The 16,658-nt window shown below is 36.5% G+C and overlaps 1 protein-coding gene across 1 annotated transcript in view; it reads right to left on the reverse strand.

Moving 5' to 3' along the window:
• SPIDR (scaffold protein involved in DNA repair) overlaps positions 1-16,658 on the reverse strand; it is a 198,626-nt gene that overhangs the window by 8,703 nt on the left and 173,265 nt on the right. Inside the window, 5 exon segments of the mRNA XM_032682155.1 lie at positions 2,038-2,190; positions 3,181-3,379; positions 6,955-7,014; positions 7,109-7,252; positions 9,549-9,636. Of these exon segments, the coding sequence (XP_032538046.1) occupies positions 2,038-2,190; positions 3,181-3,379; positions 6,955-7,014; positions 7,109-7,252; positions 9,549-9,636 (644 nt within the window).

Raw genomic sequence — 16,658 nt, forward strand, 5'->3', positions numbered from 1 at the left:
ACAAACTCATTGGATCTGCAACATTGTCCATTTTGATGGGAGAGGAACCTCTGAAGTTCATCCAGACCGGAGTTGTACCAAGTTGCTCAGGGCCCAGCTGTAAGGAGGAGCTTGAACTGGAGGAACTTCAGAAGCTCCTTTCAAAGAAGGGGTAGAGTAAAGCCTGTGCAGCTTTTTTAAGTGTTAGGTGGGAGGATGCCTATGTACAGCACATGTAGGTGACTGAAAGTACAGGAAGTAAAAGGATGCACAAAGAAAAAGAGTGAATGAAATAAGACTGATTTGCGTTGAAAGCCAGACTAACAACTCTATGAGTTAACAGACAGGGACGGTGACTAAATTTTAGAGATTATACATTTTCCTCCATGCATTACTCCATCAAATACACATTCTTCCACCAACAAAGTAGGGTCAATGCTATTAGTTTCACTACTTTGGCAGGAAAATGTAGGCACTAACTAAATGAAATCCAAAACAGTGACTGTATCTCTTAAATGCTATTATTTCAGTTACACATAAAAGTGAGAGTTATTGTCTATATATATATCAGTAGCATAGGTATAAGGAAGATACTTTATATTCTATGTTGGTATCCAGGCGTGGGAACATAGTGATAACTGCACAAATTCCAGATTAAACAAGACAAGGTTGTAGGATTAATTTCTCCTTTTGTCATTCTTCCATCTGTAATACAGAACAGGTAAAGCATGACATCTCCCATGTATGTAAAGTAAGTACTTGTTTACACAACAGCTCACAAAGGTGTATTTTCTTTGCTCTACTGGAAAAAGAAAGGACAGAGAAATGTTTGCTTTATCCTACTATGCACACTGTCAACAAGAAAAGGCACTTCTCATACAAAAAACTAACAGCAGAATATTGACAATTCCTAGCATAACTATTGGAGAGATTAAAAAAAAAAGTGAAAAAGCATTTCATACCCAGTGACAGAAATATCTTTCAAGTAACTATATCAATGCAAGATGTACGTAACAATCAAGGCTTTGAGTGAAGTGTCTCTAGTTGTGATTGGTTTTCATTATGAGCTGTTAGAGTTCAACATTTGCACTGCAAGGGGCTCATTTATTAATCACAGAGGTATTGTGAACTTGTGGCTCTACCGTAGCAGAAGGTATGTTTAGTAAAGGCTTTGCATGGTTTCAAACTGTCTTCTTAGTGCATGACATTATAGCTGGAAGGATTAATTCGTAAACCATTATTTTCTACAATTTTAAAGTTCATTCATCCAGTGAATACTTAAAGGTGTAAATGTCAAACTGTATCAAGAATTTTCTATAAGGGCTCCTGGAATCATAAGAGTTAAATTAAGAAAGGAAACAGTCTTTAAAAGCCAAGAATTGTTGGGCTTTTAAGGACATTTTCCTATAGGCACTCTACAGCTGGGAGGCTTAAGAAGCTGTCTGGACAAAGCATTAGAAAACACACAGTAGGAAATGTTTCTGCGTGATTAGGAAATGTTAGAAAATACATTGTAAGAAATATTTCTGCATGGTTTGTGGTAGAACTGAGATATTAGACAACGCTATGATCCAAAGTGGCTGGTGAGCAAATATTGGCCAAGTTATGCTAGATTACTATGGCAAAACACTAAATTGTCCCACTGCAGCAAAGCTTCAGGGAAATCAGTTACTAACCCCTGCCATTCAGGATCTGGGTAACATATCTTATCCATCTGCCTAAAAAATATTGGTATACCTCACTGTTGCTAACATCAACAAGGCTGATATGAACAGAAGGCTCCTGAAAGAAGACAGTGAAGGAAGGAATATAATGAAATAGATTGTACATTAAACATTTATTTTGGGGAATGAGTAAGTGAGAACAGAGCTTGGCCAGCAACAGGCAAACAAAGCCCACAAAGAAGTATAAAATCATAAATATTCTAATGACCCACAGCAATGCTGTGCTTTTTTTATCCCTCCACGCTGTTTGTGCAAGAAATCAATATAAAGACATAAAAGATTAAAGTGAGCACAAATAATTAACCACATTCATTTCAGGAAAGGCCATACAAACCTCTTAGAGCACAAATGGAGTTGGCCTGTGTTGTAGAATCCAGCTCATCGAGTCTGACAGGGCCAGTCAGCTCACTGAGGTCAGCACTGGCAGCCGAGCACAAAAGAGGCTTTTGTAATAAGAGAACAGTACGTTCAACACAAATAATCCTACCTGCCAACAAAGACATTTCAACTCAGTACAGTAACAAGGAAAAAGGTGACCATGTTAATTGTCATGGCCAATAAAGACAACAATCTCTGCCAGCTACTGAACAGATGAATACACTCCATCAGGTTTTCTCAATGACAAAATATTTTCCTTTCAGTGATACATGCATCATGCTCTTGATACACTTCACAACTCCCAGAGAAAAAAAGAAGTTTTAAAAATTTGAACATGGCAGAAGAGAGTCTGATGCCACCCAGAATGCATTGAACCACGCTCCCTGCAAACAGGTTACCATCTCTTCCCTAGTAATAAGCTTGGGCACCCCTTGAGGTGGTCTTACTTTGTTTCCAAGATTACAAAGAGTAGGTGCATGCAATGTTTTATTCTCTAAAGCAGAGATTTTTGCTTCAGGACACAGTCATTTGCACAGTTTTGTATTTTCAGTTCACTTACATGTTGGAAGTGACTGAAGGCGTGAGATGTGAACTACCCAAGCAGTCACCATACAGCACACAATTTGAACCTCATAAAAAGAGTAACTAAAGATGAAAGTAAAGTGAACCACCATAATTTCATGATCTGTGTGGTGGCAAAGGCTCACACCTAAGATGGTATAGGAGAGCTTGTAAAATTTGTATATCTAGGGACACATGAGTTTCTTAATATTTTTGAGTCTTCTGTCAGCTAGCAAATTCAATTGACACTGGTCATCTGATTCAAATGTCATCAGGGAAGACTGACAGTAATATTAGTGGACATACAACAAGATTACTGAATTTCTCATTTACTTTGGAGATCAAGCCAAAAATATAAAGAAGAAATCTTAGAGGAAAGCTCTAATTACAACCCCTTTCAAATTTCTCATGCCAAACTTGCTAAGTCTCATCTTCATCTGAGAACGAAAGTCTCTGGAGGTTACATATTGTGGTGTCAGAGATAGGGATGCTATTTCTTTGTGACTCCAACTGCTTCAAAACCACAAGTAAAACTTACCATTTCCCCACAGTGCATCCTTGAAGAAGACAAGTCGCGAGGCAACACCGAGGGCTTCTGTGATTTCCGTACTGAGAACACATGATGCAGTGACTGCCACAGCAACAACTTTTGGAGTCATGTGAACCACATCTTGCAATGTGGAGTCAGTCACAAACAACAAAATCTCTCTTTGATTTATAGGAACACTGTGTTTTGTCTGTCATTAAAAAAAAAAGATACAAAATTGGAATTCAATTGTTAATTTTTTTTTTATTAGAAGGAAAAACTAAACATTCTTATATTTAAATAATTAATAAAACTGACAGAAATTATTACATTTAGGGCTTGCACAGGATAATGAGTCAAAGCTTTACTAGACTTTTTCATTATTCCTTACTGCAGATACAAACATCTCTACCTTAAATTAAGTTTCCGAGGTTGACTCTCTGGAATCTTGGCTTTACCACTGTCAACCATCACACTTTATCATTATTCACTTGGACTCTACATGGGATTTGAAAATATATTTTATAAAAAATATGTATTATTTATTTAGATAATATATATGATACATATATATATCAAGCTAATCGGATGGTTTTACTAAGACTTACATAATTTTTGCCTTAAAAAAAAAGAAGGAAAGACTATTGCTACTACTAATATTATTCTTTTGTGAGCACATTTTCTAGGTACTGTTATTAGATTCCCAGGAATTCCAGTCCTTGGTTAACAGCTACTGTCTAGTCCTTGGCTAATGGCTACTGCAAGTTACAAAGTTGGAGCTTTTTCTTTCAGTTGAACAAAAATCTCTAAATATTTCAATAATGCATAAAGTTAAGGAAGTAGATAACTCGTAAGTAAGAGAGACAGGAATCCGCAATGACAATGTAAGTTTTCTGCCCAAGACAGGTATAAAAATATCATGGTATGACTAAATTAAGGTCCATCACAATCAATGAATAAACTCCCTACATTTCAGCTCAGCCTTTGTATCTGAAAATAATCAACACACCATCAGGAGTGTTTATTAAATTTTTCACACTGGGATAATGAACAAGACAGACATTACATACACATCAGTGCTTATTCCTGAATCTCTGACAAAATCAGTTGGGTTACAATTTGATGATTCGTGCTTTTATTTTGTTTTGTTTGTTTGTTTGTTTTTTAACACAGCTTATAATATCTATGTGTGTATGTGAGTTTTCCCAAGCTTTAGAAAAATGGATATTTTGCATTTACCAATGCAAGCAATGTGTAAATTTTCAGATTCTAATATTTTAAAGTATTTTACTAAGATTAAATTACTTCCTTAATTCAAAATGTTTTTGTTGATCTTTCTAATTAGTCTGCTGATCAAAAATTCACACTTAAAACATTTAACTGAAAATTGAATGCTACAATGATTGGAGAGACACATACAATTTTATTCTCGAAGTTGCATGTCTCTAGCATAAGGTAATGCAACGAGAACCCCAACCTTTTGTCTTTAGTTGAATTCAAATCTTGGCACCATTAACCACACTAAACCCAGCTTTCTGTTCACGCTAGCAGCTCTTAAAGCAAATGTGGTAATTGTAAAGTGACTGGGAAAATTTACAACTCAGATATCACAGTTATGCCTTAATGAAATATATGCTGCCTAGTGCATTGATGATGTTTCTTTGCCTACTAACTACATACATTTGAGTACCTTCTCTGCCTAGATAGCATTAGGACAGCTTCAAAGAAAGGATTTTTACATCTGTCCCTTGAGAATTAACAACACATTAAAAGCTGTGTTTCAGAGGAATCATTCAAAAAGTAAATAAGAATAAGAGTAAAAATCACAAGTTAGTATAAAATCATCATCATCTTGCTATGTGTGACAATTTGTTCGGAACAGAGAGGACACAACAGACAAATAGCAGCAGGATTGAGTTATAAGGAAGGACAGCTCCTTAACCACAGATGGAATATATTTCCTCATATTCCTTCTGAACCACAGTACGGATTCTGAGTAATAATAAAAACATATTTCCATTCCCAATTTACACAAATTAAGTAGTATTAATTTAAGTAGTTAATACTGTAGCTACAGAGACTAAATACTGTTTTTTAAAGTACACCTGAATTAGCTCACATAGCAGATTATTTAATAATTATAAATCTGCAAAATAAACCAAATCATAGTCCCTTCCTCACTTATTACAACTTGGTGATTTTTCATGTCAAAGGTATGTCCTCTTGGCAAAGGCAACTGCAGGAAACAAGCTGCTGTTCGTGATCTTCTTCTGGGAGGATTAGGCAAGTAATACACTACCTTTACACTCCTAGAGCAGTTATCCAGAAAGTTAAACATAAGAGAATATCTTCTATTGCTTTTCCATCATTACTTTAAAAAAAAATTATGAGCACTCACATTGTTCACTTATGTGCTTACAGTTCAGCAAGTGAATAGTCATTAAAAAAACCAGCTAATAAACCTCCAAGTAGAAAGAAAAAATCATAGACTTTTTTATCTGTTAGTTAATATTCCATTCTTCAAAATCACATCTGTTCCTGCATGCTTCACCTTTTCTCTAATTCAGTGATGAAGAGCTTTTACAGAAGAATACTGATGACCCACATCAGCATCTCAGATGTAGACATTCCTGAATACAAAAATGTTTGGCTAGGATGCCTCTAGTCTGCAATTTTATTTTATTTTGCACTAGAACAGGTTTCTTGGAAATAGAAGTTAACACATGTATGTGTCTTTCTGTTAGAAGGCTAAAGATCCCATCAAGCTAGCCCTAATTTCATGTTTGCAAATGCTCTGTTACATTCTCGCTTAGCATAGAGAAAACACAAAAGATACCCCTCGTCTCTGGAGTTAAAAGTACTCCCTGCCTAAAAATTAAATCATAACTCATTGGCTTCTGAAGCAAAAGGGCAAGACCTAAATTAAATTTATGTCTCACACTGGTGGGAAGCATCTCCAGCTATTTTGCTGGCCGTTCTGGAATTTCTTTGTCTTTGGTTCATATGCTTTGATTCACACTTTGTTTCTTGTGGAGCTGATGGACAATTGCAAATTATTCTCCACCAGAATTCAGTGCTGGCTGCACTAAGGATCTGGCTGCTGGCTGTACTAAGGATCCAGTCACCAGGAAAAAAAAAAAAATCAGCAACAAGAAATTCCTTTAACTACTAAGGGAGTTAACAACATTTTGAAAGAAAATTGTAGCAACATTCAGAAACAAATAAAATATAATTGTAAGCTTTCCGGCACAGTATGGATGGCAGATGTATTTACCTAAGAGTTCCTCCCTTTTACTACTTACTGGACCATAAAAGCCAAAATTGCCTGAGGAGCTTCTATAGAAGTCAATGAAAATCATCCACACACTTGCATGAAAAGAGCAAAACTGTATTTTTATATAACCATCATCTGTTCCATTCTATCCCTCATCATTCAACTGACTGGGAGCATTGCATAGCAAGATTTGCTATGTACCTAAGGACAGCATTTAGCTATAAATGGAGTCTCCACTGCAAGCTCCCTTTTCAGGGTGCAAGATTACCTCTGGTAAGATAGCAATTTATTCAGGAGTAATTCACTTTCTAGATTGAGTGGCATTGAAACTGGAGATGCAATTTCACTCATATTCACAAGCATTTTCGACATGGTGATAATTCTGCCCATAGAACTCTTGAAGTTAATTCCAGAAGGCTTTGGGTTTCCTCTGAAACAAGATGAATGATGGCTTCTTCACATAAACAACATGCTGATTTTATGTTGAATTCATTACTAAGTGAAAAGATTACCTGCAGCCTTAGATAGAGCACTCGCGCCCCAAAGCTACAACGCTTGTTACAACCATCGATCTGAAAATAGTACAAAAATAGGGAATGAGACAAACATGATACCAGAAATCCAGTGGTAAAAAGTACTTGTTATCTGATTTGTAAAGCAGATTACCCGGAGAATTTCCTTTAGGCCATGAACAGCTGGTGGCTGGTACAAATTAGAAATCTGTTCTTCCTCATCCACTTCCACATGTACTTCACCAGACTGAACAGTAAGAATATAACAGAAGCTGGGAGGAGGAAGATTAGTTGTCACCTATTAAAAAGTAAAGAAAAGAGAAGTGACCTAAAAACAGGCACTTTAATTTGGCCAGGCAAGTTTTTCAATAATAGGTAAAATGAACAAAACAACTTATATTTTAAGAGGGATGGGGAAACAAAATTATATGGTTAATAACAAGGACTCTGATGTAGGAGTTGACTTAGTAAACCAACATTCACAAGTTATAAGTGAAGTCAGCTTTTGTGCATCATTCTTTCCATAATCTGACGTTGATCCTCATCACAAAAACAACTCATGATTTGGCACACTTGGCAAACACAGTGACTCTTTCAAGGTGCTTTTTGTTGTTGTGCATTTTTTTACTATATGGTAAGAGTGCCTTGACTATTTTTTTTTTTTTTAATGTCCATAACTTTTCTGAGATTTGGGGACTTTTGCATGTGGGTGGGTTTTTGTGATAGTAAACAGCTGCCGAACTTTTAAAGCTGCCAAATTAAATCCAGGACAGCACAAGGAGATAATGAAGAACAGGAATGCAAGAGCTGCAAGAACTGCTCTCTTTGTGTTATGCCAGATTTTTCTTTCTCCCTTAAAAAGTACCATGACGTAACAACTTTATCAACCACCACTTAAAGAGGTCTCAAACTAGAAAGACTTGTCAGAAAAGACAATGCTAGAAGATAATTTTTATGGCAAAATACTCTTTTGGCAATGTTTGTTGTTAATAAAGCTTCTAATTTAATAGAAGAAATATGAATCTACTAAAGACAGCTGCCCACCCATTAAAAAGAATCTGCATAAAGAAAAAAGCAAAAGAAGCTGATACCCGAACTCTGTTTGCCTCTGTCACCAGTAAAGAAGGCATTTGAATGTATATAGGGCTCAAAAAAAAATCAGTTCCATAGACCTCTTCCCAATAACATTATCATCATGCTGGCAATATTATTTATGTACCTGTATATAAAACTGCTTCCATAAAACTGTACATAAAGCTATAATGTTTGTATCAAGGAAAATGTATCTCAAGTGAAAGAAATCCACTCAGCCAAAACCATGCAGCATTAGAATGCAAGTTGTGATTCTTTGTGGAATGAATTACCATTTCAAACCCATGACAGAAGTGTAAATTACATGATTATGGAAAGTTTCTTCCATTTTCAGATTGCTAATAAAATAGAAAAAATCAGAGTCATAACAACCCTAAACAACATTTAAGAGCTTTGCTCCAGCCATGGATATTCCCATTCTGTTGCCCATTTTAATGCAGAAAAGCATCCATTTCTCTGAGACTTCTAAAACATGCAGATGAAAGGGAGAGTTAAGGAGAGTACAGCTATTTCACTCAGTTTCAGTTTTGATTTTATATGTAACTAAGGTCTGAGCTTTTTATTCTTCAGTATAACCCTCTAGGCAGTGTAAAGAACACTCCACATTGGAGATAAAAGATTCTCAGACTTTAGAAATAACCAGTAGTATCCATCTTTAATGTTCCCTGGTTTTGCAACTTGTTTATTTCCAGCTTTCTCCTTATTTTTTTTTCTAGAACCTGCATCCCACTTGACTCCCTTATGGTCTAAACCAAATTTTTAATACCACAAACTTCTTCCCCAAAGAACAGCCTATTCAAGAACAACAAGCACTTGGCTACCCAGAAGCTTCTCAAATGATCTCATATTACCAAAATGACACTTGATATGACAGAACTCCTTTTCAAAGACAAAAGCTAATTAAAGGAAAATTACAGATGTGAACTGAGCTTTGCAAATACATAGTAACATACTTTAAATCCATTTTTATACCTCCCCACCCTCTAAAATCAGAGAAACATTATTTTAGTAATTACTTTTGGTTTCATCCTTCAACTGACCTCATATGAAACAAGTATCAGTCAAAGTTATCCTAACTAGAGGAAGACCTGCTTCCAGCAGTCAGTCTGTCTTCACAGAAGTTAATCTTTGGAAAAGTACTTTCAAACCTAAGGCTAAAAAGTGCTTCTAAAGAATGAGTTAGTATCCCTGTATTTCTCAGCTGTCTCCATGCTATCTACTATCTCTTTCCTCCTGCAAGGAGGAGAGAGGAAGAATTTGTCTGAACATCTTACCATTCTAGCTCTAGAGGATTAATAAGGGGATAATTGCATCATTTTGGAAAGATGTTGCTGATCCAGAGGGCTTTAGGTTAGCCTGGGAGGTTGTCAGAATCAGTAAAACAAAACTTGGTAGGTAAATAAAGGGAAAGAATCTTGATTCCCAAAGTAAACATGATTATACCACCAACAAAAATACTAGTTGTGGGTGAAAAAATTCATACTCATAATAATAAAACTTACCATTTCAGCATCTTGACTTTGTCCGGGAACTTTTACAGGCACTACTGGAGGCCACAGACTGTCTATCAGACTAAAAAGTCCTAATGCCCTTCAAAGAGACCAGTAAAATCAGGTTTAAAATATTTTCCAGTGTTACACATTATATTAAAAAGATTCATTGAGAAATGTAATTTAAACCATTGTATGATTATGAAAACAATTTAAAATCATATTTGTTTTCTGGAAGCTGGTTTTGATTTGGTCTAATTAAATCTCCATCATTTCTGCTGCAGGGTGGAGAGGGAGGGAAGGGATGTATCACATTCAGTGACAAAAAAGTCATGTTTAATCCTTTGCTACAAACAGCTTGCTACATGATAAAATTCAGGGGAACTGGGGTAAACGCTAGCTTGGGAAGGACACAGATACCAGTACAACCTCTTTTAAAAAAAAGCTTTCAACTATTTAACTATTAAAAAAAAGTTTTGCTTCTAAAATTTTCATTTCTTGTTTTTTGTTGCTAACAGCTGATTGCAACTGCTTTCAGGAAAGTCAGTTATTATCAGATACAGAGAAACAGGCAAGATTTTGTTATCTTAAGTACATGAGCAGAGGATGGTCTCCTTCCTACACAGTTGCCCATTTAGTTATTCTATTCCATTCTATTTATTTATTTATTTATTTTCCGAGTTTCACACTTTGGATTTAAAAACAAACATAAAATTAACAGCCCAGCATATTAAGGTAAGATGTGGCAGATTCTTTAGCAAACAAAGCTGTACTTTGCAGCAGTTCAGTGGCTGCCTTGTGAGTTGATGGAGCATCCTTGCTGGACAAGCAGTAACATCTGAGGGAGAGGCCAGGAAAACAGCTGAGGGACGGGAAATAGCTACAGATAACCAACTTGAAGAGGCATGCATTTTTGAGTTAAAGCTCTGAGTTATCTTGTCCCAGTCCTCTCTTCTGTGCAGTTGAAGTACTGAGATCTGGATTTTAACCCCACACTGACCCTATGAACAAGTTGTCTTTTCCTCCAATTAAAAAAACCCACTATTTCTGATGCAGCTTTAAAAAATGAAGCCCAAAACTTGCTAGAAGTAGTATTATCTTCTAAACCCAACTGCTTAGAAGGAAACTACATACTCTGGTACAGGGCTGAAGCATGTTGCATTATGCTGCTTCTCTTCAAGGGGTCATGGAAACTTTCCTTTTAAAGTTCTGCTTTTAGCTCACTTCTGCTTAAGCTACTTATTTCTGCATTTTCCTAGTCTTTCTCCAAATCCTTAAGTGCTTAGATTTTGGGTGTCTACAGACTGAACTTCTTACCACATTTTTTTCATGAAGTGCCAGGTATTGTCTGTGATTCAGTGCTAATAGTGATGCCTTTGGACCAGCACTACAAGAAATTTTATGGATGCAAATCTCAAAGTAGATCTTGTGGAATAAAACTTGTGGTTCACAATTCAGTGACAAACTGGCAGAGTGAAAACATGATGTTGCTACCTGTAGTTGCATTCTCCACACTAATGAACAGATCAGAAACACAAACATGTTGCTCTTTTATAGAAATGAACTTCCTGACTTATACAGCATCAACCCTAAGGCTGTAAAAGGAGAATGCTGAGCTCAAAGACTGGGGTGTTTATTTTTCGTTTTGTGTTTTGTTTTTAACAGTGAGAGCATTAAAACACACAAAGCAACATTTATTAGGTATTAAAGAGATTTTACAGCAAATTGACCACTTCTTGAATCCTCGATCTAGGCAAGATTTTCTGGTTTGTATTGTATAGAACTATGCCCTCTCTACAGACACAAGAGGGGCCAATGCCCACAGAAACTAACTAGTCTTGCTAACTGGGAGATGAAAGAGGAGAGTTACTGAAAGAGAGCACAGCCTCCTGTACAACTTGGGCAGTTACTCAAGTGGCCTTCCTCACACAACCTGCAGCACGAGGGCAGAGCACAGATATGAACATACCACAAACTCTGTGTGTGTACAGAGATTGCACGTTTATCAACTTAGAGCAACTAAGCTATGTTGTTGCATGTTCATGTCTTCAGACAGACCTTACGCTGATCTCTCGTGTATTATTAAGTGTTCAAAGGGACATGAAGTTGTCCTTTCTTCTTTAGTTCCCTTCTAACTGTTATCCCATGTCAGTATATCTAAGATACATAGTACATTTTCTCCTACTCCTTGTGTCCTTTTGGAGAAGGCTATGTACTGTTTGAACTACAAGCACTAAATTATTAGTAAATGACAGTATTTGTTTACAAGCAGGCAGAGGGTCAATGCTGTGTGAGGAATGTCTCCGGAACATCTTGGCCCTGTTGTTTCTTTGACACCAGTCAGGCCAAGAGCAGAGACATTTGCCAACCAAAGGATTTGCAAGTTCCAAATCACATCCTGCTGGGATCCTTGTGTACCAGCTGGGATGTTCTCTCTGGAGCTGTCACTCCATCAGTTGGTGTCCCTGGTGAGGAGCTCCCCTCTTGCTCCACCCACTAATATACCTTCAAAAAGGTAGCACTCTTTTTACACTTACGGACTTTGATCTAGCAGAGGGGGGAATGAGTGAGGGCACTGACAGTGAAGAAATAAAAAAGACATTGTGTCCTCTTCTGTAGAAAATCACTATCCTCACAGAAATAATAAAATTCATTCTCTTTTATTGGCCAAGCAACACTCAAACCCCATTTCAATCTGACTTGAACAATGGGTGTATTTTATCCAATATGTGTATCCTTCTGCGGCTATAGAGTCAGGACAAGAGATGAACAGCTGGCTCTGTGCTATAGTAAAGAGACATGGTTAGCTCCCATGTGCATAAAGAGCCTCCCTGGTGACAGAAGGCAAAATAAAAATGTTAAAATTTTGCTCTGTGAGTGTAATTACCAGTTACTGTCTTAAAAAAAAAAATCATTTTAGTCACAGAAGACAGACTTCTAAGAAAGGAAGAGCAGAGTAAAAAATGAGAAGAAACAGGCTGAGGAATCAAAAAGAAAAAAGAACATGTAAAGTATTTAGAATAACTTTTTTTTTTTTTTTACTTCAGAGGCTAGGGCTCTATTGTAGTACTCTATAACTTTTCTTTAAAAAAAAAGGAAAAAAAAGACACAGTCCATACCAGGAGAAGGACAAAAATCATCTATCAGATTCTAAATGACTCAGCTCTCTACTTTCCATGACAGACTTGAACCTATGTTTGGTAAAAAAATTTTTGTCTCATCATAACATGTCTACTGTTTAACACCAACACAATAAGACCACCAGTAACTCCATAACTCCAGTGGAGTGTTACAGCATAGAATTCCACAGAAATATGGACTTATGACAGGCCTTATGGAATATGGACTTATGCCTCTCTTCTGTAAACCCACGTCTTCAAGGTTTGCTTATATATAATGGGATTTTTATATATGTGTGTGTGTCTATATACATACAATATGCAAAAAAGTTTTTTTAGTGTCCTTAAGTATATTTATTATCCAATGTCCTCAAAAAGCATCTCTCTCAAACTTTCCTTGCTAAACTTCATTACATCTTTTCTCTGCATCCACAAATGCCATCTGCCTGCTGTGTACTCTGCTCTGACAGCAGTCAGAGAATTTTAAAGATCCTAATACTGTTAAACGGGCTCAATACATGACGGAGAAAATGCAGAATATATGTGCAACACTTGCAGAAATTAATCCTGACCTATTTAACAAATCATGTTAAACTACTCCATAGAAAAATCACTAGAAGATAGGAGTGATACTAATAAAAGAGCATTTACTTTTCCTTCACCAGGATTCTCATCACAAATGGATGACTGTGCTGCTCTGCAAAGAAGTTGCTTTAGTTTGTTCACCTAACCATCTTCCTTCTCAGTTTCACAGCTCAATAGGAGACAGAAGTCACATTCTGCTTCTAACCTTCCTGGCTTGTTTTGCCCTTCACTGCAGTCAAATGGCATATGGATGTGCATACATTCATACACCTATTTGCTCTGTGATTTTTGGTAAAAACATACAAATAAAGAGCAAAAGTATTGTAACTATACACAGCCAGTAAACTGATAAACGAGTACTTAGGCTATCAGCACCTCTCTGATCCTGTGGAAATTTCATTCATTTATACTACAAGCTGTACTACAAAAATCAAACAAGACCAAATTTTAACTTTTCAAAACTGTATTTCACTGACTCTGACCTGACAACTTCCTTTATAACTTAATAAGGAGATTTTGTTTATTTCTCTTACATGCATGAGGTTTCAGCTACAGTTCTGGTCCAAGAACTTGGTGTGTGCCATACCTGATTCAACTCTTAACATACAGCTTATAGGCTGGGCTATTTTCTGACTTTAATAATCATAACACAGTCTCAGGGGAAAATTACAACAGGGAGAAAATATCAGCAATCTCAAAGAGAGTTAAAGGAAAAGAAGGCTCATAAGTAGGAAAAGAAGAAACACTATGTAAGGTTTACAGCAAGGAACAAGAAGATGCTAGGACTCTCTTCCAACATCTTCCACAGCTTTGCTTTGAGGACTCCAGACTTGGCACTCCTCTGCTTCCTCCTCTCCTACTTCTTACAATTTTAGTCTAAAACAAAACAGTTTTCTTTGGCAGTGTCAGTCTCAATTATTAAGAACTCAAAAATAAAGCAATTCCTAGCCCTTTGTGCAAAACTAAGAAGAAATTCCTAAATAATCACCTAGACTGCATAAGCTTCAACTCTCAAGGGACAAGTAATCCAAATAAAAAGCTCATACTGTAGGCTACCTCTCCCTTTAACTGACCTACTACGATCTTGTAGCGCACAAACTATGCAACACCACATTTTCTCAGACTTTAGTAATAAAAGAAACAAAGCCATAAAGTAAAAATCTGAGCCTACTAAACCAGCATCTCAGTCAAAATATGAATAGGGAGGAAGGGCTGCTGATCTATTTTTCCCAAAGTTTTGTTTAGATATATGAAATTATTTTGTTAAACAATTTACATACTTTAATAACTCAATTTTCTATAGTACATTAGAAATTACATGTACTACATTAAACCACTGAAATTATAACATAAAAATACTTTCAAATCAACATGGATATGCCTATGTCATTCTCCAGTGATGGTTACTAAACAGATTAATGACAGAAGCACTGAAGGTACAAGTAAAAGTCCATGCTTATAAAGAATAGAAAACTCAAGAGACAAAAAAAGATAATTTCTGATACATAAGCAGTCACAGAAATTGATAAAAAAGTAATGCAAATATTCAAAACTCCAATATGATTACTGAAATTATGCTTTAAATGGAACTCAACTTTTAACCACAGCAATTACTGAAGTGTTTCAGGACCTCAAAACCTCAGAGACGGGGGTAGCTCTTTTAGAGCCAGTTGTTTTGGAGGAGGGAAAACTAAAGGAAGGAAGTTCTGACCTCCTTGCTCTGTGGAGAGTTCTTACTATCACATTTCCTGTCTATGTCTAGCAGTTGAAACACTTACTTACGTATCAGTTAGCAGTGGTCCCCTCTTCTGAGGGCAAAGCAAAACGAAGAGAAAGTACACAGTGAAGAGTAGAGGAAAAAAAAGGAGAGAAATAGAGGCCAGTGAAGCATGAAACTTAAATAAAAAGAAGAGGAAAAAAAAAAGAATGAAAACCCTCAGGCACAATAGTGACCACTACAGACATACAGAGAGATTTCACATTTCAGTGTCTAACATTTGAAAGTTTAAAATGACAAACAACAGAAACCAACTTTATTTGAAAATGCAGAAATTTTTCAGAAGAACTTAACACTGGTTGTTGAACTCTATTCAGAGTCTACTTACTTTAGAGGAAAATCCAACAGATAGTACAGCGTGCTATGAATTAAATGTTGGCTCAAATGTACTTGTTAGAGCATATGAGTATTCAAAATCAATATTCAACATTAACAGTGTTTCTCTCAATGAAAGATTACTACAATTTTTTACAGGGCTGATCTTCATCAAGACAGGATATGGTTGTATAAGTTCTTATCGCACTTTTCTTTTGGAACACAAATGTTTTCTTATTGGAGAAGAAATAGGTTTAGTCTTCAGCACATCTTAACAGTAGAGGCCCATTCCAAAGATCAAATAATGCTTAGAGCCAGGTTTTTGCCTGAATGTAAAATGCTTCTTATTACAGGTTTATAGGTTTTTAGCCCTTGAAATGCAACTTCAGCTTAACAACAGTGATTTTCAAATTACATTTACTGGAATGATGTTAAACATTAGATACTTGATGATGAGGATGGATGATGGCCTGGAAAATTTTCTGAACAACAGCAGTGGTCCACTGATGCAAAATCCTTGAAAACTTCTTGTATCTATTAGCAAATCTCCTCTGCCTCATGGAGGGATGGAGGAAGCACTCTGTCTCCGATTACAATTCATGTGACTGTGGGACAACATGCACATATGGGATCTTATTAGCCATTCCTGGCTTTCTCCAGATCATGTGCTTCAAAGGCACAAGGAAAAAAGTAATTATTTTTCCCTTGTATTTCCTATATTTTATTCCCTTTTATCCATTTTAAAAGCCACTGTCAGACTCCAGGAAACAAACAGTTTAAAAGTCATCTCCTTCCAAAAAGTAATTGGTGTTCTCAAAAAAAAAAAAAAAAAAAAAAGAGGCAGCAGTCTTTCTTGCAGGGCAGACCACATAGTTCTTATTCACTCATATGCTGCAAGCCAAGGTTGGGCACTCACAGGCACATCCCATCATGTGTTTGGTATACCACTGGCTCTGGAAATCCATTTATCCAGTGGCAATGAGTTCTACAGCTTAATTATGCTCCCTGCGAATAAGTACTCCCTCATATTCATTTCAGCTATGGCTTTACTGTGGTTTCCATCACACCTAGAATGTGTCCCAAACACTTAAAAGTAATAAAAAGTTAAAAAGCAGAACTTAGGCTAAAACAATTAAGAAAAAAATAAATCCCTGAACAATTCCCCCACCCACCCGTCTTGTACAATGAAATCACGTTTTAACCACTGCACTGTCCCCGAAGCTACACTAGCCATTTTCTTTTAATGTTCCCTAGCAGGGTTACCACCAGCACAGCTCCAGCTGAGCCACCAGCATTTTCAGCAGTATGTCTTCTAATCATCCTCAG

Source organism: Chiroxiphia lanceolata, chromosome 1 (assembly GCF_009829145.1).
Source record: "Chiroxiphia lanceolata isolate bChiLan1 chromosome 1, bChiLan1.pri, whole genome shotgun sequence".
In the NCBI taxonomy this organism is placed as follows: domain Eukaryota; kingdom Metazoa; phylum Chordata; class Aves; order Passeriformes; family Pipridae; genus Chiroxiphia; species Chiroxiphia lanceolata.